Genomic DNA, 27,966 nt, shown 5'->3' with positions numbered 1-27,966 from the left:
CTTTCAATGCATTCTTAGAAAGAGGCTGACCAGCAGTAATGACTGAATCACAGAAATTAGTGTTCGGAAAGGTGTAGGGACCATTTAAAGATTCTGTTTAGCCTCATCAGAGAAAAGTAATGTTTTTGTGAATGAAATGTTGAGTTAATGTTATGCGTGAAAATAGGTCAGACAAGAAAATCACATAAGTATAGTCTGGAAATCTTTGTGGTTACTGTCAAAATACTGTTCAATTATACATTTCAATAGAGTAGCCATTAGACTAAAGAAGTAATGGCAAGGTGTAAGCCATTAGGGTATGTTTGTTAAATCAGCTAGCACAGCATCTTGACCACAAGGACTGGGTAAAAGGTTAATAGCTCCATCTGTTGGAAGCTGAATGAAGTGTTGTTCATGTTGGGTTATGAATGATGATGAAATTAACATTATAACTGAACCCAAAATAACTGAGAATGTCAGCACAATAAACGAAAGTACTGGTGTGGTTTGCGTTGTGTTCAATAATAATAATAAAAAAGTCTTAAATAATCTCCTTCATGTACAGCTTTTTGTTTCATTGACACACTTTATTGATTGATTTATGGATTTTTTTTATTTTTTTATCTGTGTTCTCCCATAGTTTCTGGGAAATACAGAAGTTGATCAACCCAAAGGTACAGAAATCGTGAAAGATGCTGTCAGAAAGCTCAAGGTAAGTTACTTTAGCTTCACATTGGCTGCTCACAATAGGCACCATTGTTTTCATCTGGAAACAGGAAGTGGTATTACTCTTGAGAGGATGCAATATCAGCACCCTCCAGCTGTCACAGACCTTACGTGGTGGATCACAGCTGTTTAATGATGCATAGAGAACTCTATTTTATAAACACTCCTCTTAAAGGGTTAGTTCACCCAAAAACGTCATTAATTACTCACCCTCATGTCGTTCCAAACCCGTAAGACTTTCGGAACACAATTGAAGATCTTTTTGATGAAATCTATGAGATATTCTCCATTGACAGCTACGCAACTACCTCTTTGACGCTTCAAAAAGTTCAGAAAGAGATCGTAAAACTACTCCATATGAATTAGGGTTGCACGATTAATCGAAATTAAACCCTATAAAAGCCTACATTAAATCTGTTCATCTTATAAAGTGATCGAGTCTCTTTAGAAAATTTGAACTAAACCGCTCAATTCATATGGATTAGTTTTATGATCTCTTTATGAACTTTTTGAAGCGTCAAAGTGGTAGTTGAGTAGCTGTCATTGGAGGGACAGAAATCTCTCAGATTTCATAAAAAAGATTTTGTGTTCCGAAGATGAACGAAGTCTTAAGGGTTTGGAACAACTTGAGGGTGAGTAATTGATGACAGAGTTTTCATTTTTGAGGGAACTATCCCTTTAATCTTACATTATCGTTTGTAAGGAGTATTGATAAAATAAGAAATGTCACATTTAAATAATAATAATAATACATATTTGATCTCTCTTAATGTGATTGTGGTCTTCTTATCTTTCTCTATTCAAAGTTTCAGAGGCATATTAAGAAGTCAGAGGGACAGAAGATCCCAAAAGTCGAATTACAGATATCCATCTATGGAGTGAAAATATTAGATCCTAAATCAAAGGTATGTGCATAGCCTAACAAACGGATTTATGAAACAAAATTGTGTCGAGCATGAGCCATGTTGTTTAAGTAAAGCCAATTGAGAGACTATAATGGCCCTATAAAAAGCATTTGGACACTTTCTGGTTGTTAAATGTTAGTGGATCATGTTCATAGTTAATATTATATACTACACCTGTGGTTACTCTGCTAGGACACCCATGTGAACCTGAGGTGAACTCACTTTATACATTTGCCAAAGAATCACCATAGGTCATTAAAGGGGTGGTATAACGCCCTTTTCACAAGATGTAAAATAAGTCTTTGATGTCCCCAGAGTGTGTATGTGAAGTTTTAGCTCAAAATACCCCACAGATATTTTTATATAGCATGTTAAAGTTGTCGCTTTTAAATATGAAAGCATCAGTGCGGGCTCTGCAAAAGTGCGCATCGAGGGCGCATATCGACCGCAAAGGGGGCGCTCGTGAGCACCCTTCTGAGTACACCCTACGGTCTCACGGACTTAACGGACACGCGTACGCGGCAGCCATTGTACAAGACCGAAAGTGCATATGAAGTGTGCTATTTGGGACAGGGCCTAACTAAAGTTAGAAAAGTGAAATCATAATCAACCACCCCTTTAAAATATTTTATAGGTGTGTCCTAATACTTTTGTTTCCACTGTATGCCCACATCTATCTAAAGCCCCTATATTTAGTCTATACTGTCTCTAATTCTGTTTTCTTTTTCACAGGAAGTACAGTACAACTGTCAGTTGCACAGGATATCCTTCTGTGCAGATGATAAGACGGACAAAAGGATATTCACATTCATTTGTAAAGATTCAGAGTCCAACAAACATCTCTGCTATGTGTTTGACAGTGAAAAATGTGTAAGACAACAGATAATGTCATAATAGTCCTAGCCCTTTTCAATTAAATTATTCTGTCACGCTTTCATATTTATAGCTATATTATAAATATGCTATATAACTATATTAACTTTTAATTTAAATAGATACTTCAGTGCGTCTCAAAAGACAAATAAACAAAACACTGCTGATGATGCAAATCATGTGCAATTTATCTGTTGATTCCAGGCAGAAGAGATAACACTGACCATCGGCCAAGCATTTGACTTGGCATACAAGAAGTTTCTGGAGTCTGGGGGAAAAGACGTAGAGACAAGGAAACAGATAGGTGGCCTACAGAAAAGAGTGAGCATATATCGTTAGAGAACGCTATAACTGTTGTTACTCAATGACTCAAAAAGGACTATTTGTGTATTACAAATTGATATCTGTCTTTATAGATTCAAGATCTCGAAGCTGAAAATTCTGAGTTGAAGAAACAGTTGCAAGTCTTAGAGGAACAGCTGATGATTGCTCAAGTTCCTCCTGTAAGCGCTGCATGGACTTCGTCAGTAGAGTGTGCCTAATTGCCTTCACCATTCTGTTAATTAGCTGCATATAGACATCAGCTATGCCTAAAGATATTTTCTAAACTCATGAGCTTTTCCTTTTTTAAAGAAAAAACACAGCAGGAAAACTAGAACACCAGCGCTGACTAGTTCTGATCTTTCCACAGCTTCTCCACATTAACTCTTCTAATGAGGCCTATATGCTTCAGAGACCCTCATCTCTCTTCTGGTGTCACAACGTGACATCATTCTCTTGTCTCGAAATCTCTTCTGTTACACTAACGCCAATGAGCTCACCTGACTCTAACCTTTCTGCTGGTCTTCTGACTCCTCCACCTGCTAAACCAGCTCTGTCAAAACCTCCCAGTGGAGCCAGTGTTCCTCGCCCTCCTGTTAAGCACTTTTACGTTTACTCTTTCTTTATTTGTGGTCTTGGTTGTTGCTTTCAGTGTTGTTTCTTCTTTTTTTTTCCTTTCACAGCTTACAAGTTTTATCCTCAGATTTTAAAGGCTAGTTACACAGCCTCAACAAACACTAACACTAGATTCCAGTGGTTGTTGGGTTTTGTTGGATCAGTCTGAACTAGCCTTAAGTGGTCATGAATTTTGTCTAAGACCCATTTTACTTCTGTAAGTTGACATATTTACAAGTAAGTCATTCTATTTATCAAAGCAAAAAAGGTTGGGCTTGAATTTATAATTTGGGAATTGACTGGATCATGAAAAAGATATAAATTTGTAGCTTCAGCAAAGAATTTTTTTTTTTTTTTAATTGATTTATTGAATTCTGACTTCATGTTGACTTTAACGTTATAAATACTCTTTAATAGAATAGTACAGGTATGATGTTAAAACCTGGTTCCTTTGAGGTTTTTCCGTTTGGTTTCCTATAGGTTACATTTTTGTGTAAAATAAAGTCTTTGCTAAACATTACTTGATAATACTTTCACGTTTTGTTCTACAAACTAAAATGAACACCCATGGTGAAAAAGCTCATTTTGAAGCAGTTAAGTTCATTTAACTGAGTTCATTGAAAACTGACATTTTTAATAAGTAACCAGATAAGTGAGTGTGTACAATGTACGGTGAACAAAATGTCAAAGTATCAAGTTATGCTTCCACAGGCTTTATTTTACACATAAATCAAAAACCCTTCCGGATTCGGACGTCGTACCTGCACCACTCTATATGTAGCACTTTATTCTTATGCAGATGAAAAGGGTTTTCAAATTAGGTGTTCTTCAGAATGCTCATCCTACTCATTATTCATATTTGCAGGGAAATGGCATGTCCCCGAAGAACCCCACTGACATATTTGACATGGTTCCATTTTCTGCAATGCCCCCATTGGCTCCATTACCAGCAAGTAATGGCTCAGCCCCTCCACCCCCAGCAAGGCCTACAGAGATGAGTACGTTTTTCTTTACCAAAATGTTGGCTCATTCAACCATAAGGTCAGGTTGCGTAGGCAGTCTTTTTACTGTCATATATTATAGATGTTAGCTTTAGTGGCATGTAAAATGAAGGAAAAAAGACTCCCTTTCTTCTTCTTTAGGGAGAGACATATTTGGTGCAGAGCCATTTGACCCATTCACCTGCGGGGCAGCTGACTTTCCTCCCGACATCCAATCTAAGCTGGATGAGATGCAGGTGACGCATGTCTGTGAATTATTAGCAAATGGATTGGTGTGAATGAGCAGCTAATGGAGCTGAAAGCAGGCATTGCTGCAGCTGTGAAGACACTCTTCATTCTGAAGGGACCAATAGGATGATTTCATAAAGTTTTGTTTTATGTTCATTTTGGATTTGTCTTGGGAGTGAGTGAAGTGACGTGAAGGCCAAGTATGGTAACCCATAATCGGAATTTATCCTCTGCATTTAACCCATCCAAGTTTAGTGCACACACATAAGGAGCAGTGAGTAGTGAACACACACACACGCACTTAAAGTTATTAACATGTTAGAGCAATAAAGAAATGAGCTTGAAAGCTAAAGCACAATAAACCATGCAAGAGAACTGAGTTCTTTATGACATGGCCAAGTATGGTAACCCATGCTCTGAATTTGTTCTCTGCATTTAACCCATCCAATTTAGAGCACACATATTTGGAGCAGTGAGTAGTACACGCACACACACATACACACACTGCAAGCCAGTGAACACACACACCCGGAGTGGGCAGCCGTTTGCTGCAGCTCCCGAGGAAGCCTGGAGTGCTATATGTGGATGCAAAACTTTCAAGAGAAGTGCTAAGTTTGCTTTTTTGTTAAGTATGCTTTGAACCTGATTGAAATAGACTAACATGCAGGAAATCTTGCATACAGAGCAGTTACATGAAACATTTATATCATTTGCTAGTTTTGCTCAACTAACAACTTAAATTTTCCGTCTCTTTGCTTTCTTTCTGCTTGCAGCGGCAAAGATGGTTTGTATTTTGAGACAGTTTGATTTTTTTTTTTCAGATGGCATAAAGCTGAGGTCTAATTTGGCATGCTTAACCTTTTTAAATGGATAGTTCATTAAAAAAAAAAAAAAAATTCTGTCCATTTCTCACCCTCATTTTCTTCATGTCCACAATTCTCTTTTCCATGCATTGAAAATAAATGGTGACTGGTTTACATAAACTTGAGTCCAATATACCAAGTCTTCTAAAGCCATACAGTTGTTTTGTGCAGTTGTTTGTGATGGTAATGTGTAATGTCATTGCCAAACTTAAATATACACATATTCAAATTGGCCAAATTAAATTTGAGACTTTGGAATGGGTTAAATTGCATTCTTTGGCTTTTTATCGTTTTTGAAGCTTGATGGCCCCTAGTCACCATTCACTTACATTGTATGAAAAAAAAAGCAGTGTCAATATTCTGCTAAACGTCTCCTTTTGTGTTCCTTGGGACGAAGAAAATCACACAGGTTTGGAGCAACATGAGAGTGAGTAAATGATGACAATTTTTTATTATTATTATTATTATTATTATTTGAACTATCCCTGTAAATGACGCAAGCAAATTATTTACACCCAAACATTAAGCCCTGTGTCATTTTCATCTTCCTCATGCCCTGCTTAAAAAAGTATTTTCACTTGTATAAATGTTTGTGTATAATGTGGGTGTTTTAGAAGGTTTTGGGTTGTTTAGATGTAATACTAAAAGACCTTGTTTTTCCTGTTGTTTTTTCCTCTCCAGGAGGGGTTCAAAATGGGACTAACAGTAGAGGGCACTATCTTTTCCCTTGATCCACTAGAAGGTCGTTGCTGATGCCAAGAAGAAAGTTTTGTCACTTTCATGTTAAACCATTTGTATTAAGGTGCCAAACTCGGGTTTACAGTCAAGATGTCAATGTCTTATCTTACGTTTTTTTATGTATTTGCATTTTGAATTTGGTTTACAAAAAGTATATTGAGTAATCAGAAGCAGTAGATCACTATTTTTGTAAGAACTAAAAAAAAAAAAAAACTAGTAATGTAGTTTTAACACCTCTTGCTTGTACAGGCAATGAAGGATGTAGAAAGTATGTCCAATTGCACAGTCTGAGTCAAAGTTTCATAATTCATCAAGTTTTTGAAGCTTTTGTTACACATACAAACCTCTGTTTTTATATCTCTATGGCATGTTACAATTCATAAAATCCATAAAACTTATAGAGAGCTCCCTTTACATTATTTTGTAACTTTATTTTTAACAATTAATGTTTTAACGTACATCATAACCACACTTCTTTTTTATCAGATCACATGTAAAATTATGATATTGTTTTTGTTTATAGGATCCATTTAAATACAGTATGTTTTAACTGAACAGCAGTGCCATAAATTGTAAGACTGGGCTATTTCCACATTAACATGTACTTGTATTGCAGTTTAATTTTATATTACATATTTTAGTATACTCTTGCACAAGGAAGCACTTTGGAAGAGCTCTGTTTATGTGTTATTGTTCATTCAGTTTATAAGCATTATTTTAGCCTATGCTGTTGTAGTCATTAAAAGAAAATGGTACATATTCTCTGTGTAAGTTGTTTTGTAACATGTCTGTCTTAAACCTTTACCTGCATTTAATATATAAAAATATGTATGAAATGTTTTTTGGGATTTTTTTTTTTTGGTGGCTCATCAAATTGTCACTCACGTGCTATAGTGTTTAAGTAATTTATTTCAAGTGGAAGATATTTTATAGAAATCAGAAAATACAATGTAAAGAAACTGTAATATTACAGTAAAATAATCATTATACATTTGAGCACCATTCATTTTCAGTACACACTTTTGAATTTGTTTTAAATATACTCTCTTAAAATTAGCAGAAACAGTTTAAAATGTGGGTTTCCACCCCACTTTTTCAAATTCAAAATGTAATTTGGCTCAATTATGTATTGTTTTGTGTGCTGTTCATCAGTGTGTCTTTCTGAAAAGCACCACATTCTTCTCGAATCGCTGCTCTTTCCCATCCTTTGAATGTCCAACAAAAGTGTTTTTCCTTTCATAGTCGTCCTGCACCAAGATATTTCAAACAGTGCAATAGTTGTAGAAACCTGTCGAAAGTCTGTCTGAAGAACATATACAAGGCATAATAACATTCAAACTGGATTCATAAAAGCACACTTCCTGTTAATTAAAGGTGCAATAGGTGATTCTCTATAGAAACATTTGTTGTTATGCTTGTTGAAATTCTCCTCATATCCTGATAGCAACCACCGTTAAGCGGTCTAAATGTTATAAATATAGATTGTCTGTGGACCAATCATTGCATTCGGTCCGAATGTAATAACATGTTCCCTATCAGTCAACGTGTGAATTGCATACCACTGCGCAGCCTGTTCACGCAGACGTTATACGTTATCAGTGCATTCACGTACGCTGTGCAGACAGAGCAAGAATGGCAGGCAAACAACAACAACTCACTGTTCTGTAAAGATTTCTCACTGGTGAATGACACATGATGTAATCCAATAACGTTGTCTCTAGTCATCTCGCTTCTGGTCTGTGCGCGTTCAGTTGTTTTGGAAGAGGCGTGACTTTAGGACGGCGATTTGCAGGGAGGCTGGGATTGTATGCTTTCAATGCTAGCAGGCTAAAGTTAGCATTTTCGAGATCACCTATTGCACCTTTAAATAGACATGTTTTTTCCTCCTCCCTAAACACTTTTAATTTAACAAAGCAGTCCCCGTGATCCTAGGCACTTATCGTTCTGATCTGAGAAATATACTTAAATGATTTTTACACTTAGAAAAAAAAAATTAAACTAGTATTATCCCTGCCATTTCTTATTTGCTCAAAGCGAAAAATAATAAAAAATATGAATCAAAATAAAAACATTCCGACAAATTTTAACAAAATTGCACAAATAAATCACTCTAGCAACTTCGATATAATGAAGCAAAGCAGTATCTTACGTTTTTATTCATAAAAAATATATTTTCATGCTTAAAAGGTGAGTAAAGAAACAAGCATTTTGAAAAAAAGAGGAAGAAAAATTTTGATTCAATAAAATGGTAAATGCTACTATGTTTAATTTGCAAAGCAAATACATGAGATTAGCTTCAAAGCCATTCCAAATGGCTTAAAAGAGTTGTAAAATAGAAGAAAATAATAATAAAAGAAGAAAAAGCGCAAGAATGATAGGTATACCTGCATGCTTTAGAAAATATGACATCATAAAAATTGTCAATACTGCTCTAATTTATTTAACTGCTCCAGCATTTTACTACATTGTGCCTTTTACCTTTACAAAAGCTTTCAAAACATAAAACTAATGCAAGAGCTACTTTTAGGTCACTAGAGGAAAGATATAATTCCTGCACTGCATGGTATACTTAGATACTTGGTTTTTATTTTGGGAAAGAGTAATAATAATGCATCTTTTAACAAAGCAGTCTCGGATGCATATAATTTTATTTGCATTTCCTTACCCTGCTTTGTATCTTTTGATTAGAGAAATACAACCAGTCGTACAGCTCCTTATCAATTCACGTACAGCAAGTCTGTTGTCAACTTTCGCCACTTTATAGAAACGAGGTAGCTTGCAGTAATGAATAAATGTTTTCATCTTTAATTGTAAATTCGGTTTGAAAGTAATTACAAGGTGAATGTTCAAGAGTGCAGTTATGGGAGTCAAAAAATACTCAACTGAATGTAAACTTCCTCTATAGCACCATTTTTGTTTGTAAAAATAATAATAATACAAAAAAAAAAAACATACTTTAATGAAAACAGGCAAATCCAGATCATTTTAATTGCAAATAGTGTTGGTACAGTGTGTAGCGTCATTACTCTATTGCTTGCAATGGCCATGTCAATTTAAAACAGCAGTTGATGGATAGTCTTGTAGTATAAAAATCCAGTTGAATTGAATTTCTTTTTTCATGGGACCATTCTATAAAAAACCTTGTGGAGCGGTTGTTTTCTTGAAACGGTTGGAAGGCACAATAAATATCTAGCTAAAGGGCCAGAAAAGTCCAATGCTCTGTATGTACAAGGCTGATCTCGTCAGCAGTCGCTTTAAGAGTCTCAGGATTCTCTTCAATGTGTCGCTACTCCTTGATTTACAAGAAGCACACAGGTCCGACATCAATACCAAACTCCTGGTCTGAACCTCCAATGTCCACAGGTGCAATATCCACAATAGGTAGTCTTGCTGTTTTCTGGGTCCTGTATTCAAACACCGTCTTGCCCCAATTACCATTTGCTTGCTGTGAAGAGAAAAACATTCATTTAGGTTTGTATGGGGGCACTTGTAATGTTATGAGGTATCTTATGGACTGTAGTGCTGATACTGTATGTGCATGTGTGTTAAATCTAACTCAACTTTCTATGGCTCTGTTCCAAAACCTTGCAAACTGTCTACATAGTTCCTGATATGAAAGATATTCCAGAAGGTAAGCAGCATAACTATAACCTATTTTTGGATAAATTATAAGGCAGTATTACTTCCAAAGAATTCTTAGGCTATCTATGTATATTAATGTTTTGTTAGCTTAGCAACATGCTAAAATAAACTAGTGCTAATTGTTTTGATGCTGGGTTGCTGTCTATGCAGAGTGTCTTAAATCCTGTCCTCACTTACAAGATTCAATTTTGAGTTAGGATGCCTAAAGCCCCGTTCACTCCACCAGCGACATGCAGCAACAAAGCGACACAATCCCATTAATTTTCAATGAAGCGCTGGCGACACGAGCAACAGTGAACGTTGGCGACATAATGTAGGTGTGCGAGACAAGCAACAAAAGTTCAGAAATTTCAACTTTATGCAAATGAGAAGCTAATTTCGCTAGCAACAACCAATAGGAGTGAAGACTGTTCGCCAGCAGCAGCAGCAGCCATCTTCTTTATTTTCAAGTAGCAGGGAATTCACGCAGAACCGTCACAACTCTGCCGTCATTATGTTAAGCCCGCCCACCGACTCTATACACGATGTGATTGACCTGACTAGAGTTTGGTTTTTCCAGCTCGCAAGCCAACGGAGAGTTGCTAGACGACCCTGGCTGCAAATTACATTTGCTGCCGCTAGGGTGCGTCTAGATTTCTAGGCTACTGTTTTATATGATTTGACTATAACCACATTCATGGATATAATAAAATGATGCGTGGAAAAGTGAGTTTGATTCATACATTGATAGTTTGTGTGTTGTTATATTATATGATGCAAGTTTAGCACTGCTGCAGTTCATATTACAGTTTCTCCTGCATTATGTTGATTATTAGGGACAAGAAAAATGTATTAATTGGCAAATTCGAATGACATTTTAGTAATTTTTGACAGTATGAGTGAGTTTAATTTGTTGATAAATCGATCGTTAATCTAGTTAATGATGTAATGCACTGAGCACTGCTGTGGTTAACATAACAACACTCTCCAACAGAAGAACGCTACATTTAATTCTTGTAAGTCCAATTCCTAATTAAATTAGAATTATATCTTAGTTGTAGGCCAATGTCAATTTTGATTGTATTTTCTATAGATATGGACAGACGTGCAGTCTTCCAATAACATTAAAACGACAGCACTGGGAATGCTCACAAGCGACCCACAGTACAGAGACTAGCGTGCGGTGTGAACGGGGCTTTAGAAAATGTAGGCAGTGGAGAGCAAGACAACGTAGGTTTTGAAAAAGGGCTTATGCCTTTATACAAATGATGTTCTGCAGTGTACTTACTGAGCAGCTGTCCTCAAGGACAGTGTATCTAAAGCGGTTATTTCCCTCAGCTTTGAGCTCTAGATCATTTGCAGCTTTGAGGATGACTGCTTTCTTGAGGTTTCCAGATGATTCATCCTTGTAGCCCACAGTGTTCTTGCAGTGGTAAGTGATAGTTTGTGATGCCTCTTTGGAGAGCAGACGGATGAAAGTCATCTGAACTGTGACAGTGTTGGCTGGCTGGTCTTTGTTCCCGTAAGTGAACTTCACAAAGACATAAGAAATAAATAACAGGCACATACAGTTTTATGTAATAGATACATCTATTTTTTCTTGCCACATAATGTTATCTTATACTAAATACTATAGCAGTAATTGAGCTAATTGAGTAATTACACAAATTACATGATTAAAATATAATTTTCATAGGAGTGGCTAAACGTGCTTACATATGTTCCTCCATTCATATTGGCTCCAAACCACACAGGTTTTTTCCCTGGGGAACTCCACCATGACTTCCGGGGGATGCTGGAGGGGATTGCGGAGATGCATGTCTCTCCAGTGTCCAAATTGCAATGAACTTTAATGGCGTCCTCTGCACTGCCCTGGTTTGGATCCACCCAGTATTCACCTATGATGCAGAGATTAAACATTTGGGGATGTTTGATTTTACAAGTATCTGTAACACTTTATAATAAGTATACAGTAATAAAGTATTTACAAACCATTTTCAAACTATACTTAGTAGTTTATAAACTAGTTAATACATTAATAGACTGTATACAAACACTGAGTTCTTCATTCATTGTCACTGTAATTAACAAATTATTGTTCAGTTAGCTTGTAGATAAAGAGTTACATTTTTTTGCTTATTTTTAACAACTTCCAACAACTTTTTTTAAAAGTCCCCCTGTAGTCAATAATTGTATCCCTTAAAACTCATCTATGATCACTAAAATAACATATTTAAAAGTTTTTTCCTGTGAATTTTTTTCTTCTTCATTTCTTTTTAAAATAGCTTGAATGTATCTCTACATCCTTGCTTAATTTAGTATACATGGACACATGAATATGCTAATTAGTCCCGCCTCCGCTCACACCAGCTCAGAGATCCACTCAGCCAACTTTACTGAAGTAAATTTCGCTGCACAGTGTTATTGCTCTTTACAACGTCGGACACTTAATGGTAATTAATATAATTAGCCTTATGCTTGACTGTTATCAAACAGCTTATAATGTAATAATGCTAACGTTACACAAACCATGTTTCCATTTGTCATCTCAGAGTCAGACAGCTGCCTTCTAAAAATCATCATCCTTAGAAACGCTTTGAACAACTTACAGATATAAAGGCATATAGTTCATCATAACATCGTAATATACATCATACACCCGCTATATTGCTAAATCTACCCGATTTTTCATATAAACAGAAAGAATACCGGGATAACCTGGCTTCTCTTGAGACTACCCTGCTTCACAGCATAGTAATGATATGCTAAAGCCCATCCCCACGTTGATGTGATGGGTTAGGTAGTTTGTGACGTCAGAAACACCAGCGATTTCAAACCACGTTTTTGAGACTATCTTTAGATCACTGCAGTTTTAAAGAGAAAATACTCAGCAATGGTGTTGACTTATGAATTTGTACATGGTTTGTTTTAAAGCATATTAAAAACACCAGATAGACATAAACAATAACGTGCTTGATTTGCACCACAGGGGGACTTTAAGTGCTTTAAACCAATCTTTATGAGACATTAATTGCATTAGTATTAAGAGTTCCTTCAAATTTTTACAAATACATTAAGCCTATCCCCAAAGCTAACCACTTAAAAAAATTGAAATACACACAAATATTCATTAGATCAAGTTGTTAAAATCCATCAGTTAAGGGACTGAATGTACAGTTTGTACAGTATAAAAATCATTATTTCTATGGAAAGTCCCCATAAAATGGAAACCCAATATGTGTGTCTGTATGTATGTGTGCTTTATGTATTTGTAAACTTTTTAAGAAACACTGAATATGAACTCAATTAATACCCAATAAATAACAGGCCTGCATTTCTAATGAGCCTCAGTTGGTATATGTAGGCCACTGAGAGTTTACCAAGTCAGTGGCCTACTTCATACAGTTGGTTATAATGAATTACATGCCTGTGCAATACTATTAACTTACCACTCTTTTTTTGAGGGTAGCATTGTCTCAAGTCCTCACAAGTTCTGGCAGGATGCTTTCTACTACCGTCAGGGCTTCGCATGCTATCAATCTGGCTGCTCAGAGCCTTCAAAGTAGCCTGAACTCCAGGATCAGCTTGGAACATGCCTGTAGAGTTACTCTTGGGAAGAGCCTCATCCTCACTGAACTCCGGGGGAGGAGGACCAGCATCATAATCTTGAGGCCCACCAAAAAAATCTTCCATAGCTGCAGTGGGAGGTCCAGGAGATCCGGGAAGGCCAGGTGGGCCAGGTTCTCCAGGAGGTCCCTAAGGATGATGACAAAAATAAGTGGGCATCTAAGTTGTAATACTATGTGAGATGGCATGAAAGTTTAACTTGCCTCTGGTCCAATATCACCACTAGTCCCTCTTGAACCAGGAGGTCCCATAGGTCCAGGCTGTCCAACGTACCCTTCCTTTCCAGGTGGCCCAGAGGGCCCAGGAGGTCCCTGTGAGACAAATTATTTCATTGACATCAATCACCTTTTGACTAGTTGTAAATCACTCACATTAAACAAGTTGATCACATACCCTTGGTCCGCTTGGACCAACAATGCCTGGGGCTCCTTGTTCTCCAGTTGTGCCCTAAAAATGAAGTAAATGTAAAAGGTTAGAATGGGAAAAGAAACCTTTATATTGCTTGATATTATATTTTAAATTATTTATAGACTGGGTACAGATGATGCACACTTTGAAAAACCTTTCTCTTTGTTATAACTTACAGGTGGTCCAGGAAGACCTTGTAAGCCTGCAAATCCTCTGTGACCCTTCTGTCCTCTTTCTCCATGGTCACCCAGATCTCCCTTATCTCCTCTTGGTCCTTGCGGTCCCTTAAATAGATAGTTGGAAATTAAGGAGCAGTTGTGGTGGGTTTTTTTTTTATCAGCAACTTCATGGTAAATAAAGCCTTTCTAATTATGTCATATTGTGTTATTTATTAGATTTCTTACTATGAGTCCTCGTTTTCCAGCAGGACCTGGAGGGCCAGAGGGCCCTTTTGAACCCTGTTAAAAGACAGTGTGAAAAAAACGTAAGCCAAAAATGCTTTAGAGATGTCATTATAGTATAAATTAAATATAAAGAAATTATGAGACCTACAGGCTCTCCTCTCTTTCCAATGCCTCCAGATGCACCAACAGGACCGGGGGAACCAGGTTGTCCTACAGATCCAATCAAACCCTCTGGGCCTGGATCTCCTCGATCACCCTTTAAAAATTAAGCAACTCTGTAAGATTTGCTCAAACAACTTGAATTAAAGATTCAGACGTGGGTCATTTGATGTTTTTGGGTCTCACCTGGGCTCCTATGACACCTTCCTTTCCTGGTGGGCCATCAGATCCAGCGGGTCCCTAATGATAAAAATTTGCATTAGCATTGTATTAAATAAGTGGTATATTTATGTAACCATTATATTAAATTTATTTTACATCGGGTCCAGGATCCCCCCGAGGTCCATTAGCGCCAGGCACCCCAACTGGGCCAGAAGGTCCTTTGTCTCCTGGGGCTCCTGATGTGCCTTGTTTTCCTGGAGGACCCTACATGAGTCAGCCGTGAGCAAGCAGATTAGAGGAGGTCTTATAAAAATGAAGTTATCTCAGATGTCATTTAATATGTACACCATTCTTTAATAATGCAGAATGTTTTTGATGGATACTAACAGCTGGTCCAGGGAGTCCCGGCATTCCACGTTCTCCTCTTTGACCAGGAAGGCCTACAATTCCTCTTTGCCCCGTTGTTCCAGCAGGACCTGGTGGACCATCAGGTCCCTAATGGAAATAACCGTTAAGATTCTGGTTCTTGTTTTTACATTTAGTATTTTAGTAGAAAAACGACTGGTGCCCTTACCGGTGGTCCATCTTCTCCAGAATCTCCTTTGTCTCCAGGGCCTCCAGCAGGCCCAGGGGGACCTCTCTCTCCCTGCCGTCCTGGGGGTCCATGGTCTCCTCGAAGACCAGGTGGACCCTCTTTTCCAGGAAGACCAAGTGGACCTGGCTCACCAAGAGGACCCTAAAAAAACAAATACTTAAGGGTTTGAAAAATGTTTAGAGTTTTCTTAATTTCTGATTTGTAATTGTAAACTTCTGTAGTCCATGCAACATACCGTTGGACCAGGTGGGCCAACTCTTCCAGCAGATCCAGGGAAACCTGTTGGGCCCTAAACAGTATGATGTACAGTATGTTAACTGACTAGTCATTCAAAATCCATTATACAGTAATTGTTATTACAGCTACACTTACAGGTGCGCCCTGTGTTCCTCTACCACCCTTTGGTCCAGCCACACCAAATTTACCCTGTAGTCACACATATTAGAGGGAGATTATTAATTTACTAGCATCTTCATAGCATCTTCTAAAAAAATAACTTTTATGCAAGTATTTGATCACCTGTGGTCCTGGAGGACCAGACAACCCTTGAGGGCCAGGAGATCCAGCATCACCCTTTTGTCCAGGCTCCCCTGGTGGTCCTTTCGCACCAGGCTGACCATCAATACCCTGTTGTTTTGAAAGTGTACCATGTTCAGAACCGGTTTACTCACTTAACTGAAAAAAGCTTAGTGCATATAATATCAAACTATCGTGAGTTTTCTGTTAGATTTCAAAATTTCTACTTACAGGTGGTCCAACAAAGCCTACAGCACCTATTGGCCCAGGTTCACCACGGGATCCCTTGGTATTAGCACAAATATTTGTTAATAAATCAAAATATTCAGCTAATTTGAAACATTGTTGCCTTCTGTATTTGAGTGTCAAATATCAACTCACTGGCATTGCTCTTGATCCTTGAGGTCCAGGTGGTCCCTTAGGGCCTGGTTCTCCCTGTTAAAATACTTTGTTAGAATTAAGTGGTCCTTAAAAGAAAAAAATATTGCATTAAAATATAGACAATAATATGATGCTATGTACCTTTTCACCACTTGGACCAGCCGGTCCTGAGGGGCCAACTGGGCCTGTCAAGCCCTGCACGAGAAAGGCAAAATGTCAGTATGAGATTATCCTTTCATGCATATCAAGCATGAGTTATAAAGAATCTTTTTTGTGTGTGCATCTGTGATCGGGCCTGCTTGAACAAGTCTTGTACAGGTCATTCTCTGTTGAAATTTTGTTTAGCTTCATACTGAGGCTTATGCTTTCTCTCAATTTTTGTCAGTCTTGAAATGTTCCTTTCAAATATAATTCACTGAAAATCACAGAGAGATAAATTAAAGCAGTGGTTGTCAACTAGTTTTGCTGAAGAGAAATAATCAAAATTACATCTAAATAAGAATAGTCAAAATTGGCGATTATCACAGCTAATTCATTTTATTAATTTCATTTCATTTTTATTGTTTGTCCATGGCACTATCAGAATGATTTGTAACCCATCAGCTGAGAATAATTAAGATGTTTTAAAAATGGGATAATGCTTGATGGTAATTACCCTTGCACCGTCACTTCCTGGAGTTCCCTCTGATCCTTTCTCTCCAATAGCGCCCTAAATGTGTGGGAAGAGGTTCATTAAAAAAAACAACACTGTGCAAATATCTATGTACATACTGTAAATCCAACTGCATTACTACTCACTCTGTCTCCTTTTGGACCAGGTGGGCCAGAGATCCCTCTTTCACCTGGCATTCCCTGCAGACCAGGAGGGCCTGGATCACCCAACGTACCAGTAGGCCCAGGGCTACCCTACAAAAAATTCAATAGAATGAACATTTTAAAGCATTAATAAAAAATATTATCTTAATTACATATGTCAGGATTATAAGTTCACCTGCATAATAAAACAAATGAAATGTGCTTATTTCTAAAGGTATATTCTGTAACTTTTCAATACAGTAAGTTAAACTCCATCATCAATCGGGATGTTGCTGATCACCACAGAAAATAATTTTGACTCATCCATTAGATTGTTAAAACAAACACTTCCCATTGAAATCTTTGGGCCATATTATTGTGAAATAATTTACACAAATAAAGTCTCATTACTGATAATAAACACTTAAGCAGCATTTAGTTCTACCTTTGGACCATCAGGGCCAGGTGCTCCTGGGATACCTTTGGCTCCAGGCAGACCAGCAGATCCCAGCTCTCCTCTCTCTCCCGGTATTCCACGTTCACCCTGTTAAATGCATAGACTGACCATTAAATCCATGTCTTGACATCAACAACGTGTGTTTACAGAAGTGACAGGTAAAACTAGAACTTACCCTTGGCCCAATTTGGCCTACAGGGCCGAGCTCACCAGGGATGCCCTTGAAAAGAGAAAGAGGTAATTAGCACAATTTTATGCTATTTGTCCCTTTTTGTCATATTTTTTCCCAAGAATTTGTCATTTGATATGTGTTGAACTAACTGCACCTGATCACCAGGTTTTCCTCCCTCTCCAGGAGCGCCTGCTGGGCCCGGCAAACCCTGAGAAACAAGTAAGGAGATATTATAAAAGAGCTAAATAACAAGAAAGAAAATAATTTTGAATGATTAAATAGTCATTGATCAAGCACCTGGAAACCATGCATTCCGGGAGGTCCCTGTTCGCCTCTCTCACCTGCTGTACCCTGAAAATCATGAAAGAAAAAAAAAAAAATAGATTGGACTCTAATTGTACTTTCTAACTGAAAATATAATAAAGAGACAAAATAGCGCACTTACATGTGGACCTGGTGGACCAGCCGGGCCTACTTCTCCATCTTTCCCAGGTAGGCCCTATGAAAAAGTCAAAGTTGAAGGGAAGATGTATATTTTGAGAATGTTAAAATATTAGTGGCGCTTGGCCATAAAAAATAGCTGCCATTATGTTACAGAGCTAACGTCGCAATGTGGTTGCTTGGATGTTCTGAGACTTTTGAACTTTTTTTTTTGTCATGTTGCTATGCAGTTGACTTGGGTGTTGCAAAGCCAAAAGTAATTCTGTATGATTGTATTGTCTGGAAGGTACAAAATGTTTCTCCAGAATGTTTGTAGCAAAGTCATGCACTCGTGTTTAATGCTTTATTTTTTATTTATTTATGTTTTACTATTAACTATGTATGAGCAATAGTAATAGTAATTCTTGCTTTATATAATTACAACAGTGATTACTGCCAGCAACTGCTGTTACTCACCCTCTGCCCAGGAACTCCAGCAGATCCCTGCTCACCTGCCTTTCCTGGATCCCCCTAAAATATTGTTAAAATTATAAGTTTTGAACATATAAGCAATAAATTAATAAATAAATGAAAATTCTACTCACGCTAAAACCCTTTGGGCCTATTGGTCCCATAGTTCCGGGAGGGCCTCTTGTTCCAGTTGACCCTGCAGGCCCTGGCCGCCCATCCTCACCTGGACCACCCTGTAGAAAGGTGTATGGAAATATTTCTTTATTTGCTGTTAAAAATGTGGATATTTAATTCCAGCTATGAATGGAAAACATCAGATAAATGTACCAGTGGTCCTGGCTTTCCTTCAGCACCCTGAACTCCAGGTGTCCCTGTCAAACCCTGAGAGAAAGAGGATGCAAAAAACTAATTAGAGCTGTATTTGAAGGAGTTATTGCATTCTGCCCTCAACTTTTCTATTATAAAGACATCGCATTACAAATTTAACTTACTCTTGCGCCTGGTAGACCTGGTTCACCTGTTCTCCCTGGATCTCCAGTGGAGCCTTTAGGGCCAGAGGTTCCTGTAATTCCACGGTCACCTTGTGCACCCTTAGATGAGTATAAACAAAAGGATTATTTCATTATTCAGCCAATTATATTCAACTAGTTAATAGTCTCTAATTACCTTTGGACCCTGTAAGCCATCTTGACCAGGGAAGCCTCGGTTTCCAGGTGCCCCCTAAATTAGACAATAAAAACCCCATGAAAACAGAGTTGGTTTTGCAGTTATATTCACGTCAGTTTGCTATAGCATAGGCAATAAAAGTAAAACTAGACTCACTCTCTCGCCAACAGGTCCAGGAGGGCCAACAGAACCAGAATCTCCTCTGGTTCCACGTTTTCCTTCCTCTCCCTGGGGTCCAATTACTCCCTGTGATCCTGGTGGACCCTATGAAAAAGGTAATTTGTGTCTTTAAAAAAAAATCTCCTAGTTTTTTAGTAATGCATTTGATGCACAAATGGCATATACTTCACCATTAACTTGAAACCATTATATAGGTTTACACTATGATCAACCAAAACTTACAGGTTCTCCTTTAGGTCCAGCCTCTCCTTTAAATCCAGGAACACCTACATCTCCCTAAACACAAAACAAAACAAAAGGCTGATTGGAGATCAGTTTTTAAATCATTAGTTTCCAGAGACATTTTATGGCACAAATAGTACATATACATGATGGAGTGATTCTTTAATTGGAGATCAAATCTATAATTGGAGATACATTTTGCATTTCAAAAAGGTAAGGTAAAAAATATTTCCAGTATCTTTTTGAAAACACATTACATAAATACATAAAAAAAAAAAAAAAGATTTCTGTATAGTATTGTTTGTCAACTTTATTCTATTCTGTTACATAGTGTCAACATTGTTACTCTACCTTGGTAATTTTAAACTTTAACCAAAATCTCCTATTGCTAGCATAAATGCTAAGAGCACATGGCACTAATGAAATCAGGATTAGAAGACTTTTAAACAACCCACTGTGTGATCAGTGAAAAATTCTGGTTTCCTTTTGATGTTGTGGTAAGAATTTTGACGTTTTACAAAATAACTCTTGGTGTAAGAACTTTTTAGATTTAAATATTTTCTCAGAGAGAGCACACATACCTTTCAGTGCTTCAGATATTATCAGTGAGGGAAAGTGACATAATTTCCTGTATCTTATATAGTTGTGGGAGATAATTCCACCAATTTAAAGGCAAAGTATGGTACGGTAACAGAATTGACGCAAGATTTATGGACACACAAGATAAAAGTTATTTTAAAACAATTTAATGTTGTAGAATTAGAAAAAAATACTAAATTTAGGGCTTTTATAAATAAAATTAATAAATAAAATAAAAAATGAAATGAAATGAAACATTTTGATTACAGAATGATACATGATGGAAAAATACACAGACTAATTCGGACAACAAGAAATCATGATTTTCAAGCATGTAACATCTTGTGATCCATAACAATGAGTAACAGATTAGTAAATAATTTAAAACAAAAAAAACTATTTGAATTTTTTTTTTATAGAACCCAAATATGATTTATGTATTATGAACACAACAAATCTTCAGTCCATAAAAGAAACATGCCACAATGTGAATGAAGAATGCCTTACCCCTTGACCTTTGATCCCAGGCTGTCCAGTGCTTCCCTGAGGTCCTGGTGGCCCAGTTGGACCAAGCAGACCAACAGGACCCTGAGGACCAGCAACTCCCTGGAGAAAATAATATTTTGTCAGTTCCCAATATCTACATTCGAAATGCATCATATTTTAACATTTAAAATCATAACATACCACTGGCCCTTTGGAACCTGGACCACCGTCAGTGCCCATGGGCCCCTGAAAAATTCAGAATCATGTTTAATTTGCATTACAGATGAACAAAAATAGATAAATAAATAAAATAAATAATAAATAAAAGGATTTGCGATCATGTACTGGTGTCCAAAATAAGTATCACAAACATACTTGTAGTCCAGTTGGTCCAGATCTGCCTTGATGTCCTGTCTCTCCTCTCTGTCCCTGTGGTCCCTCTGGTCCCCTCACACCTGTAGGTCCTGGTTGACCCTGCAAAGCAATCATATTTCTTTTTAATACCAGATTTACCAAGGTTTTAATGTTCAGCTGAACTATTACAATTTATTGAAATACATAAAGGTATCATTGGTAGCTACATATATACTTCATAAAGTATAAAAAAAAACACATGTATAAAGTCTTATTGCCAACCTTCATGCCTGGAGTTCCGGGATACCCTGGGGCACCATTAATTCCCAAAGGACCCTTAAAACAATTAAACAGTTAGAAATTAGCATCATTAGGTTTGCAGTTGCTTGGTATTTCACACTTTATCTTTTGGTTGATTCAAATGTTTTACCATTGGACCTGGTTTTCCAACATTTCCTTGAGCACCACGCATACCCTGAAATACAAAAGAAAAAGATAACTAATAGTGTTAAGAATAATAAGAAAACCAAAACAGCTCTGACTTAAGTCATCTGAAGAATGTTATCACAGTGTTTTTGCCCTCACCGGTGTGCCACTAGGGCCTGGACGTCCTCTTTCTCCCGACATTCCCCTGGGACCCTGCATTTAACAATAGGCCATTTTACTTTTATTGGAAATAAGGCTAGAAGCATTTGTGGCAATGTAAGAATGAAGAACGTCTGTTTTTATTTACTGGATTCACATCAATAATGATTTTTGTTTAACTGAAGTTGGTATTGTATTGTGTTGCAGTCTTCTTACCATAGGACCAGGGGCACCCATTGCACCGGGTCCACCAGATTCACCCTAAAATAATAATAAATATTATAATATATGGTGAATGTACTTAGAAACATGAAATGGTTAATACAATCACATTTAATATGTGTGTGTATAGACAACTGTACACAAGTATTCAAATACAGTCTGCAGTTTTAAAAGCTAAGTGAGTGGCTACTTCATAATGAAATTAAATTTTATATTTGCAAAAACTGAACCTTTGATCCCACAGCTCCACGTTCTCCTTTAAGACCAAGTGGACCTTGGTGCCCCTGAATTATGAAAGGAAATAACATGATTATTTTTTGGTACACTCCATCTACAAACCTAAAATAAACAATAGGAATAAAATGTTGAACTTGAAAATCATTCTTTGTACATTCTGCAAAGTATTTTTTTTTCTCAACCAAGTGAACAATAATTGGTTGGTGCTTGTGCAAAATAAGCTGCAATTACAAACATGATTTAGTTTTTTTAACATTCTGTGTGTGAAATCTGACTGTCTGGCTTGCAGGTGTTTCATGTGGCGTGAGCATTCAAGACAAAACTGATGGCCTGATGGATGATCTGTAAGTAATTCCAAAACAACAATGTTTTGATCATTTAACCCTCTGGGGTCTGGGGTGTTTTTGGGGTCCTTGAGATGTTCTGACATGCCCTGACATTTGTGCTTTTTTCAGTTGCTTATAAACATATTAATGGCAAAAAAAAATTACACACTATTTAGCACAAACAGGACTACCATAATATGTGAGCAACAAGAATGTACATGTCTGCATTTTTGAGAGAATAATGTTTATGCGTGGTTATTGAAAAAACTAAAAACTAAAGTTTCTGAAATAAGGCCACAAAACACATACTAAATATGTGGCAATAAGACTTTTGACTAATGGATTTCATCGCCTAGTGTTTTTTCTTCAAAATGATATGAAAATCATCCTGCCTAATCATCCACAAAAAAACGATACATTGATTTTAGTTTTGTGAAACACTTTTAGTTTGGAAAGCCAATATGCGGATGGGGCGTAAACGCTCCAACAGCATCATGCATATGTAGTAGTTCACACCTGGTGAGACTACGTCCCTGCATACTTAATGAGCCATTCATTCAGGTGACGTGTCACCTATAGCTAACTTAAATATACAAGCTTCATAAAAATGATCATTCTAGGAGAAAATTTCAGATGGCATTTAGAGGCTTTTGCATCTGAACTCTTCATATATACACACACACATATATATATGCATGCACATACATACTTTATAATCTTTTCAAAACTAGTCAACGTCTTTCAAAACTAAAGTATACATTTTATCATACGTATTTCAAAGTAAAGGATTCATTAGTTAGTTGATGACTTTATTTTTGACAAAACACATACAGTATATATTCCTCCGGCGCGATAGCCGACCTCAGGGGGTTAAGCAAACTCAATAAAAGATCTACAAACCAAGAGAATGAGATTCTAACACTTGAGTGGTATAATCAAAAGTGGTATATGATTTTGAAAGAGCATATAAATCAATGCTTCTACTTTGTATTCTTTTGGTAACACTTTAGTTTAGGGTCCCATTCTCACTGTTAACTTGCTTATTAGCATGCATATTACTAGGATATTTTTTGTTTATTAGTACTTATAAAGCACATATCAATGTCTTATTCGGCGTGACCATATTTTACATTCCTAAATCCTAACCAATACCTCAACATAACGACTACTTTACTAACTATTAATAAGCAGTAATTAGGAGTTTATTTAGGCAAAATCCGTAGTTAATAGTTAGTTAATAGTGAGAATTGGACCCTAAACTAAAGTGTGACTATTCTTTTCTAATTTAATACAAAACAAATTCACATGGTCACATTAGCGTATTTGATTAGTGACCTGTAAGGAAGCACTTTATTTTTACAGTCCTGTTCCGCATGTACATACTATGTCCTTATTATAGCAACTACAATAACTGGGTAGGTAAACCTGAACCTATTCCTAAACCTAACCTTAACCCATGTAGTTACCTTATATTACCAGTACTTTTTTTTTTTTGTGGTAACTACAATGTAATTACACTGTAAGTACACATACTGCTAAATAAAGTGTAACCTTTCAATATAAAGTCAGAATTTTGGACCCCACCGTATGCAATCTTAAATGGGGCCTAGAGATTAAGAATTTACTCACTCTGTGACCCTTTAAGCCTGGAGGCCCCGGTGTCCCTGGAAATCCTCTTGCTCCCTGAACACAAAAGTTATTTAAACATACATGTAAATGCAACCACCATTCAATGATAAAAGCTGCTAGTGAACAATGCCAAATATTACCGCAGATCCAGGAAATCCCATTTCTCCTGCACTTCCTGGAGTCCCCGCATCTCCCTATGACAACAGAAAATTCCATTTCAGATCCTCTTTACTTTTTTCCACATTGTTGTGAGGATGCCCATGATGACAGCATAGAGTACTCACATCTTCACCAGGCTTCCCTGGAGGACCCTCTGGCCCTCTCTGGCCAGTGCCACCCTACACAATGAAGAGAGTAATTACCAAAAGCTGATTAAAACATAAAAACAATGATGCATAGTACAGATTAAGTGCTCTTTTAGTAAATAAACAATGCATTAACACCAGAATCATTTTTGTAAGGAGGCTTAAACAATATAATTTTGGAATTTATAAAGGGTGAATCTGCAGCACTGATGGGGGTAAATCAGCTATTTTAGTCATTCTCATGATCTCATGCTCAAAAACTGGTGCACACCCTCAGAGTATTGTTGTATATTTAATTCTTAAATAATACAAAACTATCTATTAAGTCACTTTAGTTAACAATAATCTGCAAAGTATAGTTCCTGCTGACTTCTGTGCATCAGCTTATGTTGATAATTCATGATTCAAATCTCTAATTGGCTCTGTGATCTAAGTATACGTTTTCCTAAAGGTTACAATTTGATAACAAGATAAATTAAAGCACTAAATTGTGGGAAAAGAATTATAAGTACATGTATAAAACCACTACAACAAATTCTTTGAGAATGTGAATATCCAAAGTTGTGGTTCCCTTTAATAAATGAGCCATGAAAATTGACTGCAGTTTGCAAACAACCAGTAGTTTTTGAGTTTATCTTGGTTGATGTTTGCACTTAAATAAAGAGTGTGGGACAGACTTCCCCGGTAAATTATGAAGTCTTCAGAGACAGTACACAATTAATCATGTTCCCTCACCATTGACCCTGGATCTCCTACATCGCCTGGAGATCCTTGTGGTCCTGCTGGCCCCTAAAGGAAATTGTATAAACTTGAAATATGCAACTGCTGGAAGTAATATTCTTTGGACCAGATATGTGTAAAAAAGATTTCTTATCAAATAAATACTTACTGGTGACCCATTTGGCCCAGGTGGTCCCCTTGTTCCAGCCTCACCCTATTGAAAAATAGCTTTGTTTACTGGAACAATCACAGACTGCTTCAGAAACAGCACGTTTTGTGCAGTGTGGCACAACACAGCACCCAAATCAAATGATACAATGGTCTCATTATGTACTACTCTAGTTTGCTCGTTTGAACTCAACTTTGCAGTAAATCAAGTATGATACAGTTCTTGTAATGTTTCTCATTTCTGAGTGGCTTATATGCAGTGTTGGGGAAAGCTACTTTTAAAAGTAATGCGTTACAACATTGCTTTTAACTAATTGTGTTACTCGGTTACTTTTTATGGAAAGTAATGTTACTTTTTTTTTTTTGCATTACGTTCTCTCACCTGGGCATCTTACTCCAGCAATAAAAAAGGTACACAGATGTGATATTTATTTAAAGTCATTTAGCTTATTAGTATAGTGTAATGGGATCAACGAAGGTCAGCAGCAAAGACATTAGTTAATAAAGTGATATTAAATACATCAAGTATATTATTTAACATGTTTATTATTGCAGGTTTGTGTAATATTCTGAGTTTGCATTTCACAGTTTTTATTCATTTTGAGGAATACTGAATCTGTTTTTGTGCAAGTGAGAAGAGTAAATGCATGCTCACATTTAGTCTAGAACTAAATAACCATCATGTTTACCGCACACCTCTGCATCTGATTTCTCTCAACATGGGGACAGAAGAGGTGTCAGTCAATAAATGGAAAAACAAAGTAACTTGAGTGACACATGAAGGCCAAGTATGGTAACCCATACTCAGAATTTGTCATACACATTAGGAGTAGTGATTAGTGAACACACACACACTACAAACCATGGACACACACATCCGGAGCAGTGGGCAGCCATTTTTGCCGTATTTAGATCTAGATATAGTTCTTAGATATAATTATTGTTTGTTGTTTTGTTTAAATTACAGAATCTCCACTTACCCGAACTCCAGGCATCATAGCATGCTGAGCTCCTGTTTTGTCAGCAAATCCCCCGGCCATATGAGAAGACAACTCACCCTAAGTAACAGAGGACATGAGGCCTTATTTATTCTGTAACTGCTGTAACACTTTGTTAGATGTTGCTTGATCCTCAGTTTGTCATATTCTGTCTTAATCAGTCTGGTAACACTCACTCCTGGGGTATGTCCTGGGGGCCCTGGCTCTCCTGGCTGTCCTGGAATACCGGGCTCTCCATCATTTCCTGGGGGACCTCTGAGACCCTACAAGAGTCATTAAAATCAGGCTAAAAACACATAACATTACAATAATATTACACAATATTTCACATCTTTAATCACATTTCGAAATTAATTAGCAGTTTCTTACAGGTCGACCTTTCACTCCGCTGTCTCCTCTATATCCTGGTGCTCCTGGAGGCCCCTATATAATAATAATAATAGTAAAAACATATTTAAGGTAAATAAAAACTGTCTTTATAGCATTAGCACTAATTGCGTTAGTTTGTGCAAGGTCTTGTCATAGTCGTACACATGAAGTTTTGACTGTAAGATGATCAGATGAGTTATGAATAGTTAGTGTAGAAGGTTTCAACATGATTTACCAACATGATTACTTAAAAATATGTTCAAATAAAGACCAAACCAGCTTATGGAAATACACAGAGCTGTGCTCTGTCCCCATCTAGTGTCCAGACATCAGAAAACATATAGCAAGTAAACCACTAGATGCTGTAAATGTGACATAAACACTGGTTTATTTTACTATATGTTTAATTGTATAATTGGATCTGTTTGATTTATCCTTTTTTTTTCTTTTTTTTTATAGTGATCAGGACAAAAGTCAATGGAGGAAAGCTCACCATCGGTCCAGGACGACCTCTTATTCCAGTAACCTGAAATCGAGATGGAATTTTTGTATTATTTACAAACTGTACACATATATCCATCCTGATCTTCAAATGTAAGGTAAATGTTCATTCAAACATACGTGTGGGACATCTCCAGGTTCCCCTTTCTGACCCTGAAATCAAGAATAGTGAAAATGTGTCACCGGATGTCACTTTTTATGTATATTTACACTTTAAATAAATAACTGAATATTGGCAGTGCTGAGTGTAACTATATAGGTTACCTTGGCAACTCTGCCCGCTGACAAGAGAAAAAAAAAGAAAAAGAAAAAAAAAAGTTGTTGTTTATCTGTACTTACATTTCAAAACAGATTCTTTAAATGAATTTGTTTTCGAGTTTTTGTGGTGCTCATCCTCACCTGGTCTGCCATTGCCACTGTCATGTGTTGTGTCACAAACAGGACAGCACTCTCCTTCTGGGATTACTACCTTTCCACAGTTAGACACTTCATCACATTGCACCTCATCGCACAAGATGGTCCCGCTGTCACAAACACAGATCCTGCATGGTTCAGGTTTCCAGATGTCTCTGTTTGTGTACACCTGCCCGTTCTCTGTACAGCTCAACTCATCCTCTACAAGCAAAAAGAAGGTAAAAGCTATATAAATAATGCATATAGATATGCATGTGTGTGTGTGTGTGTGTGTTAATAATATAAGGAGCTTATATGACATGTCTTTAATTAGGTTAGAAATGTATTATTATAGCTATTTTTCTAAATGCATGAACAAAATACACTAACTTTCTTTTAAAATGTTTTCCCCTTCTCCCTTTTCCCATGAGAATGTAATTCGGTCTTTTTCAAGCCATATTTTTCCAAATTCAAATCTGCACAATTAAAAGCCTGAATTTTGTATTGATTCTTCATATTTTTTCATTCTGTATTTGATAAAATGTTTAAAATCATACATTTAAAAATGGAAAAGGCAGTCACAGAATCA

At 36.9% G+C, this 27,966-nt stretch overlaps 2 protein-coding genes across 9 annotated transcripts in view; one reads left to right on the top strand and one right to left on the bottom strand.

Annotated features, from left to right (window-relative positions):
* gulp1a (GULP PTB domain containing engulfment adaptor 1a) overlaps window positions 1–7,008 on the top strand; it is a 65,776-nt gene extending 58,768 nt beyond the window's left edge. For 3 of the 8 annotated variants that reach the window (XM_079880980.1, XM_079880982.1, XM_079880981.1), the window contains exons 4-12: window positions 620–691; window positions 1,512–1,610; window positions 2,343–2,480; window positions 2,688–2,804; window positions 2,900–2,986; window positions 3,175–3,399; window positions 4,285–4,417; window positions 4,562–4,656; window positions 6,193–7,008. In XM_079880980.1, coding sequence (XP_079737106.1) covers window positions 620–691; window positions 1,512–1,610; window positions 2,343–2,480; window positions 2,688–2,804; window positions 2,900–2,986; window positions 3,175–3,399; window positions 4,285–4,417; window positions 4,562–4,656; window positions 6,193–6,264 — 1,038 coding nt within the window. In that variant the 3' untranslated portion in view covers window positions 6,265–7,008. Of the gene's footprint in view, window positions 1–619; window positions 692–1,511; window positions 1,611–2,342; window positions 2,481–2,687; window positions 2,805–2,899; window positions 2,987–3,174; window positions 3,400–4,284; window positions 4,418–4,561; window positions 4,670–6,192 lie in introns of all 8 variants that reach the window. The other 5 variants (XM_079880985.1, XM_079880987.1, XM_079880986.1 and 2 more) reach the window with 2 other exon arrangements.
* A 130-nt stretch (window positions 7,009–7,138) lies between these two features.
* Window positions 7,139–27,966, bottom strand: part of col5a2a (collagen, type V, alpha 2a) — a 33,494-nt gene continuing 12,666 nt past the window's right edge. Inside the window, exons 2-54 of the mRNA XM_079880975.1 lie at window positions 27,384–27,599; window positions 27,249–27,265; window positions 27,105–27,137; window positions 26,977–27,009; window positions 26,484–26,537; window positions 26,291–26,377; window positions 26,097–26,174; window positions 25,118–25,162; window positions 24,964–25,017; window positions 24,208–24,261; window positions 24,064–24,117; window positions 23,924–23,977; window positions 21,962–22,015; window positions 21,726–21,770; window positions 21,510–21,563; window positions 21,355–21,399; window positions 21,207–21,260; window positions 20,946–21,044; window positions 20,772–20,816; window positions 20,592–20,690; window positions 19,506–19,559; window positions 19,260–19,367; window positions 19,104–19,157; window positions 18,929–19,027; window positions 18,765–18,818; window positions 18,572–18,670; window positions 18,444–18,497; window positions 17,992–18,045; window positions 17,844–17,897; window positions 17,701–17,754; window positions 17,550–17,594; window positions 17,363–17,461; window positions 16,921–17,028; window positions 16,778–16,831; window positions 16,264–16,317; window positions 16,123–16,176; window positions 15,973–16,026; window positions 15,745–15,852; window positions 15,598–15,651; window positions 15,461–15,514; window positions 15,205–15,366; window positions 15,018–15,125; window positions 14,787–14,894; window positions 14,655–14,708; window positions 14,458–14,565; window positions 14,310–14,363; window positions 14,082–14,189; window positions 13,891–13,944; window positions 13,701–13,808; window positions 13,320–13,626; window positions 11,587–11,768; window positions 11,159–11,401; window positions 7,139–9,694 (exon numbers count right to left, since the gene is read on the bottom strand). Coding sequence (XP_079737101.1) covers window positions 9,548–9,694; window positions 11,159–11,401; window positions 11,587–11,768; window positions 13,320–13,626; window positions 13,701–13,808; window positions 13,891–13,944; window positions 14,082–14,189; window positions 14,310–14,363; window positions 14,458–14,565; window positions 14,655–14,708; window positions 14,787–14,894; window positions 15,018–15,125; window positions 15,205–15,366; window positions 15,461–15,514; window positions 15,598–15,651; window positions 15,745–15,852; window positions 15,973–16,026; window positions 16,123–16,176; window positions 16,264–16,317; window positions 16,778–16,831; window positions 16,921–17,028; window positions 17,363–17,461; window positions 17,550–17,594; window positions 17,701–17,754; window positions 17,844–17,897; window positions 17,992–18,045; window positions 18,444–18,497; window positions 18,572–18,670; window positions 18,765–18,818; window positions 18,929–19,027; window positions 19,104–19,157; window positions 19,260–19,367; window positions 19,506–19,559; window positions 20,592–20,690; window positions 20,772–20,816; window positions 20,946–21,044; window positions 21,207–21,260; window positions 21,355–21,399; window positions 21,510–21,563; window positions 21,726–21,770; window positions 21,962–22,015; window positions 23,924–23,977; window positions 24,064–24,117; window positions 24,208–24,261; window positions 24,964–25,017; window positions 25,118–25,162; window positions 26,097–26,174; window positions 26,291–26,377; window positions 26,484–26,537; window positions 26,977–27,009; window positions 27,105–27,137; window positions 27,249–27,265; window positions 27,384–27,599 — 4,385 coding nt within the window. The 3' untranslated portion in view covers window positions 7,139–9,547. The remainder of the gene's footprint in view (window positions 9,695–11,158; window positions 11,402–11,586; window positions 11,769–13,319; window positions 13,627–13,700; window positions 13,809–13,890; window positions 13,945–14,081; window positions 14,190–14,309; window positions 14,364–14,457; window positions 14,566–14,654; window positions 14,709–14,786; window positions 14,895–15,017; window positions 15,126–15,204; window positions 15,367–15,460; window positions 15,515–15,597; window positions 15,652–15,744; window positions 15,853–15,972; window positions 16,027–16,122; window positions 16,177–16,263; window positions 16,318–16,777; window positions 16,832–16,920; window positions 17,029–17,362; window positions 17,462–17,549; window positions 17,595–17,700; window positions 17,755–17,843; window positions 17,898–17,991; window positions 18,046–18,443; window positions 18,498–18,571; window positions 18,671–18,764; window positions 18,819–18,928; window positions 19,028–19,103; window positions 19,158–19,259; window positions 19,368–19,505; window positions 19,560–20,591; window positions 20,691–20,771; window positions 20,817–20,945; window positions 21,045–21,206; window positions 21,261–21,354; window positions 21,400–21,509; window positions 21,564–21,725; window positions 21,771–21,961; window positions 22,016–23,923; window positions 23,978–24,063; window positions 24,118–24,207; window positions 24,262–24,963; window positions 25,018–25,117; window positions 25,163–26,096; window positions 26,175–26,290; window positions 26,378–26,483; window positions 26,538–26,976; window positions 27,010–27,104; window positions 27,138–27,248; window positions 27,266–27,383; window positions 27,600–27,966) is intronic.

The sequence above is a fragment of the Squalius cephalus genome (genome assembly GCF_949319135.1).
Source record: "Squalius cephalus genome assembly, chromosome: 9".
Classification (NCBI taxonomy): domain Eukaryota; kingdom Metazoa; phylum Chordata; class Actinopteri; order Cypriniformes; family Leuciscidae; genus Squalius; species Squalius cephalus.
Note: the sequence above shows the minus strand (reverse complement) of the source record. Positions and strands in the feature narration are given on the sequence as shown.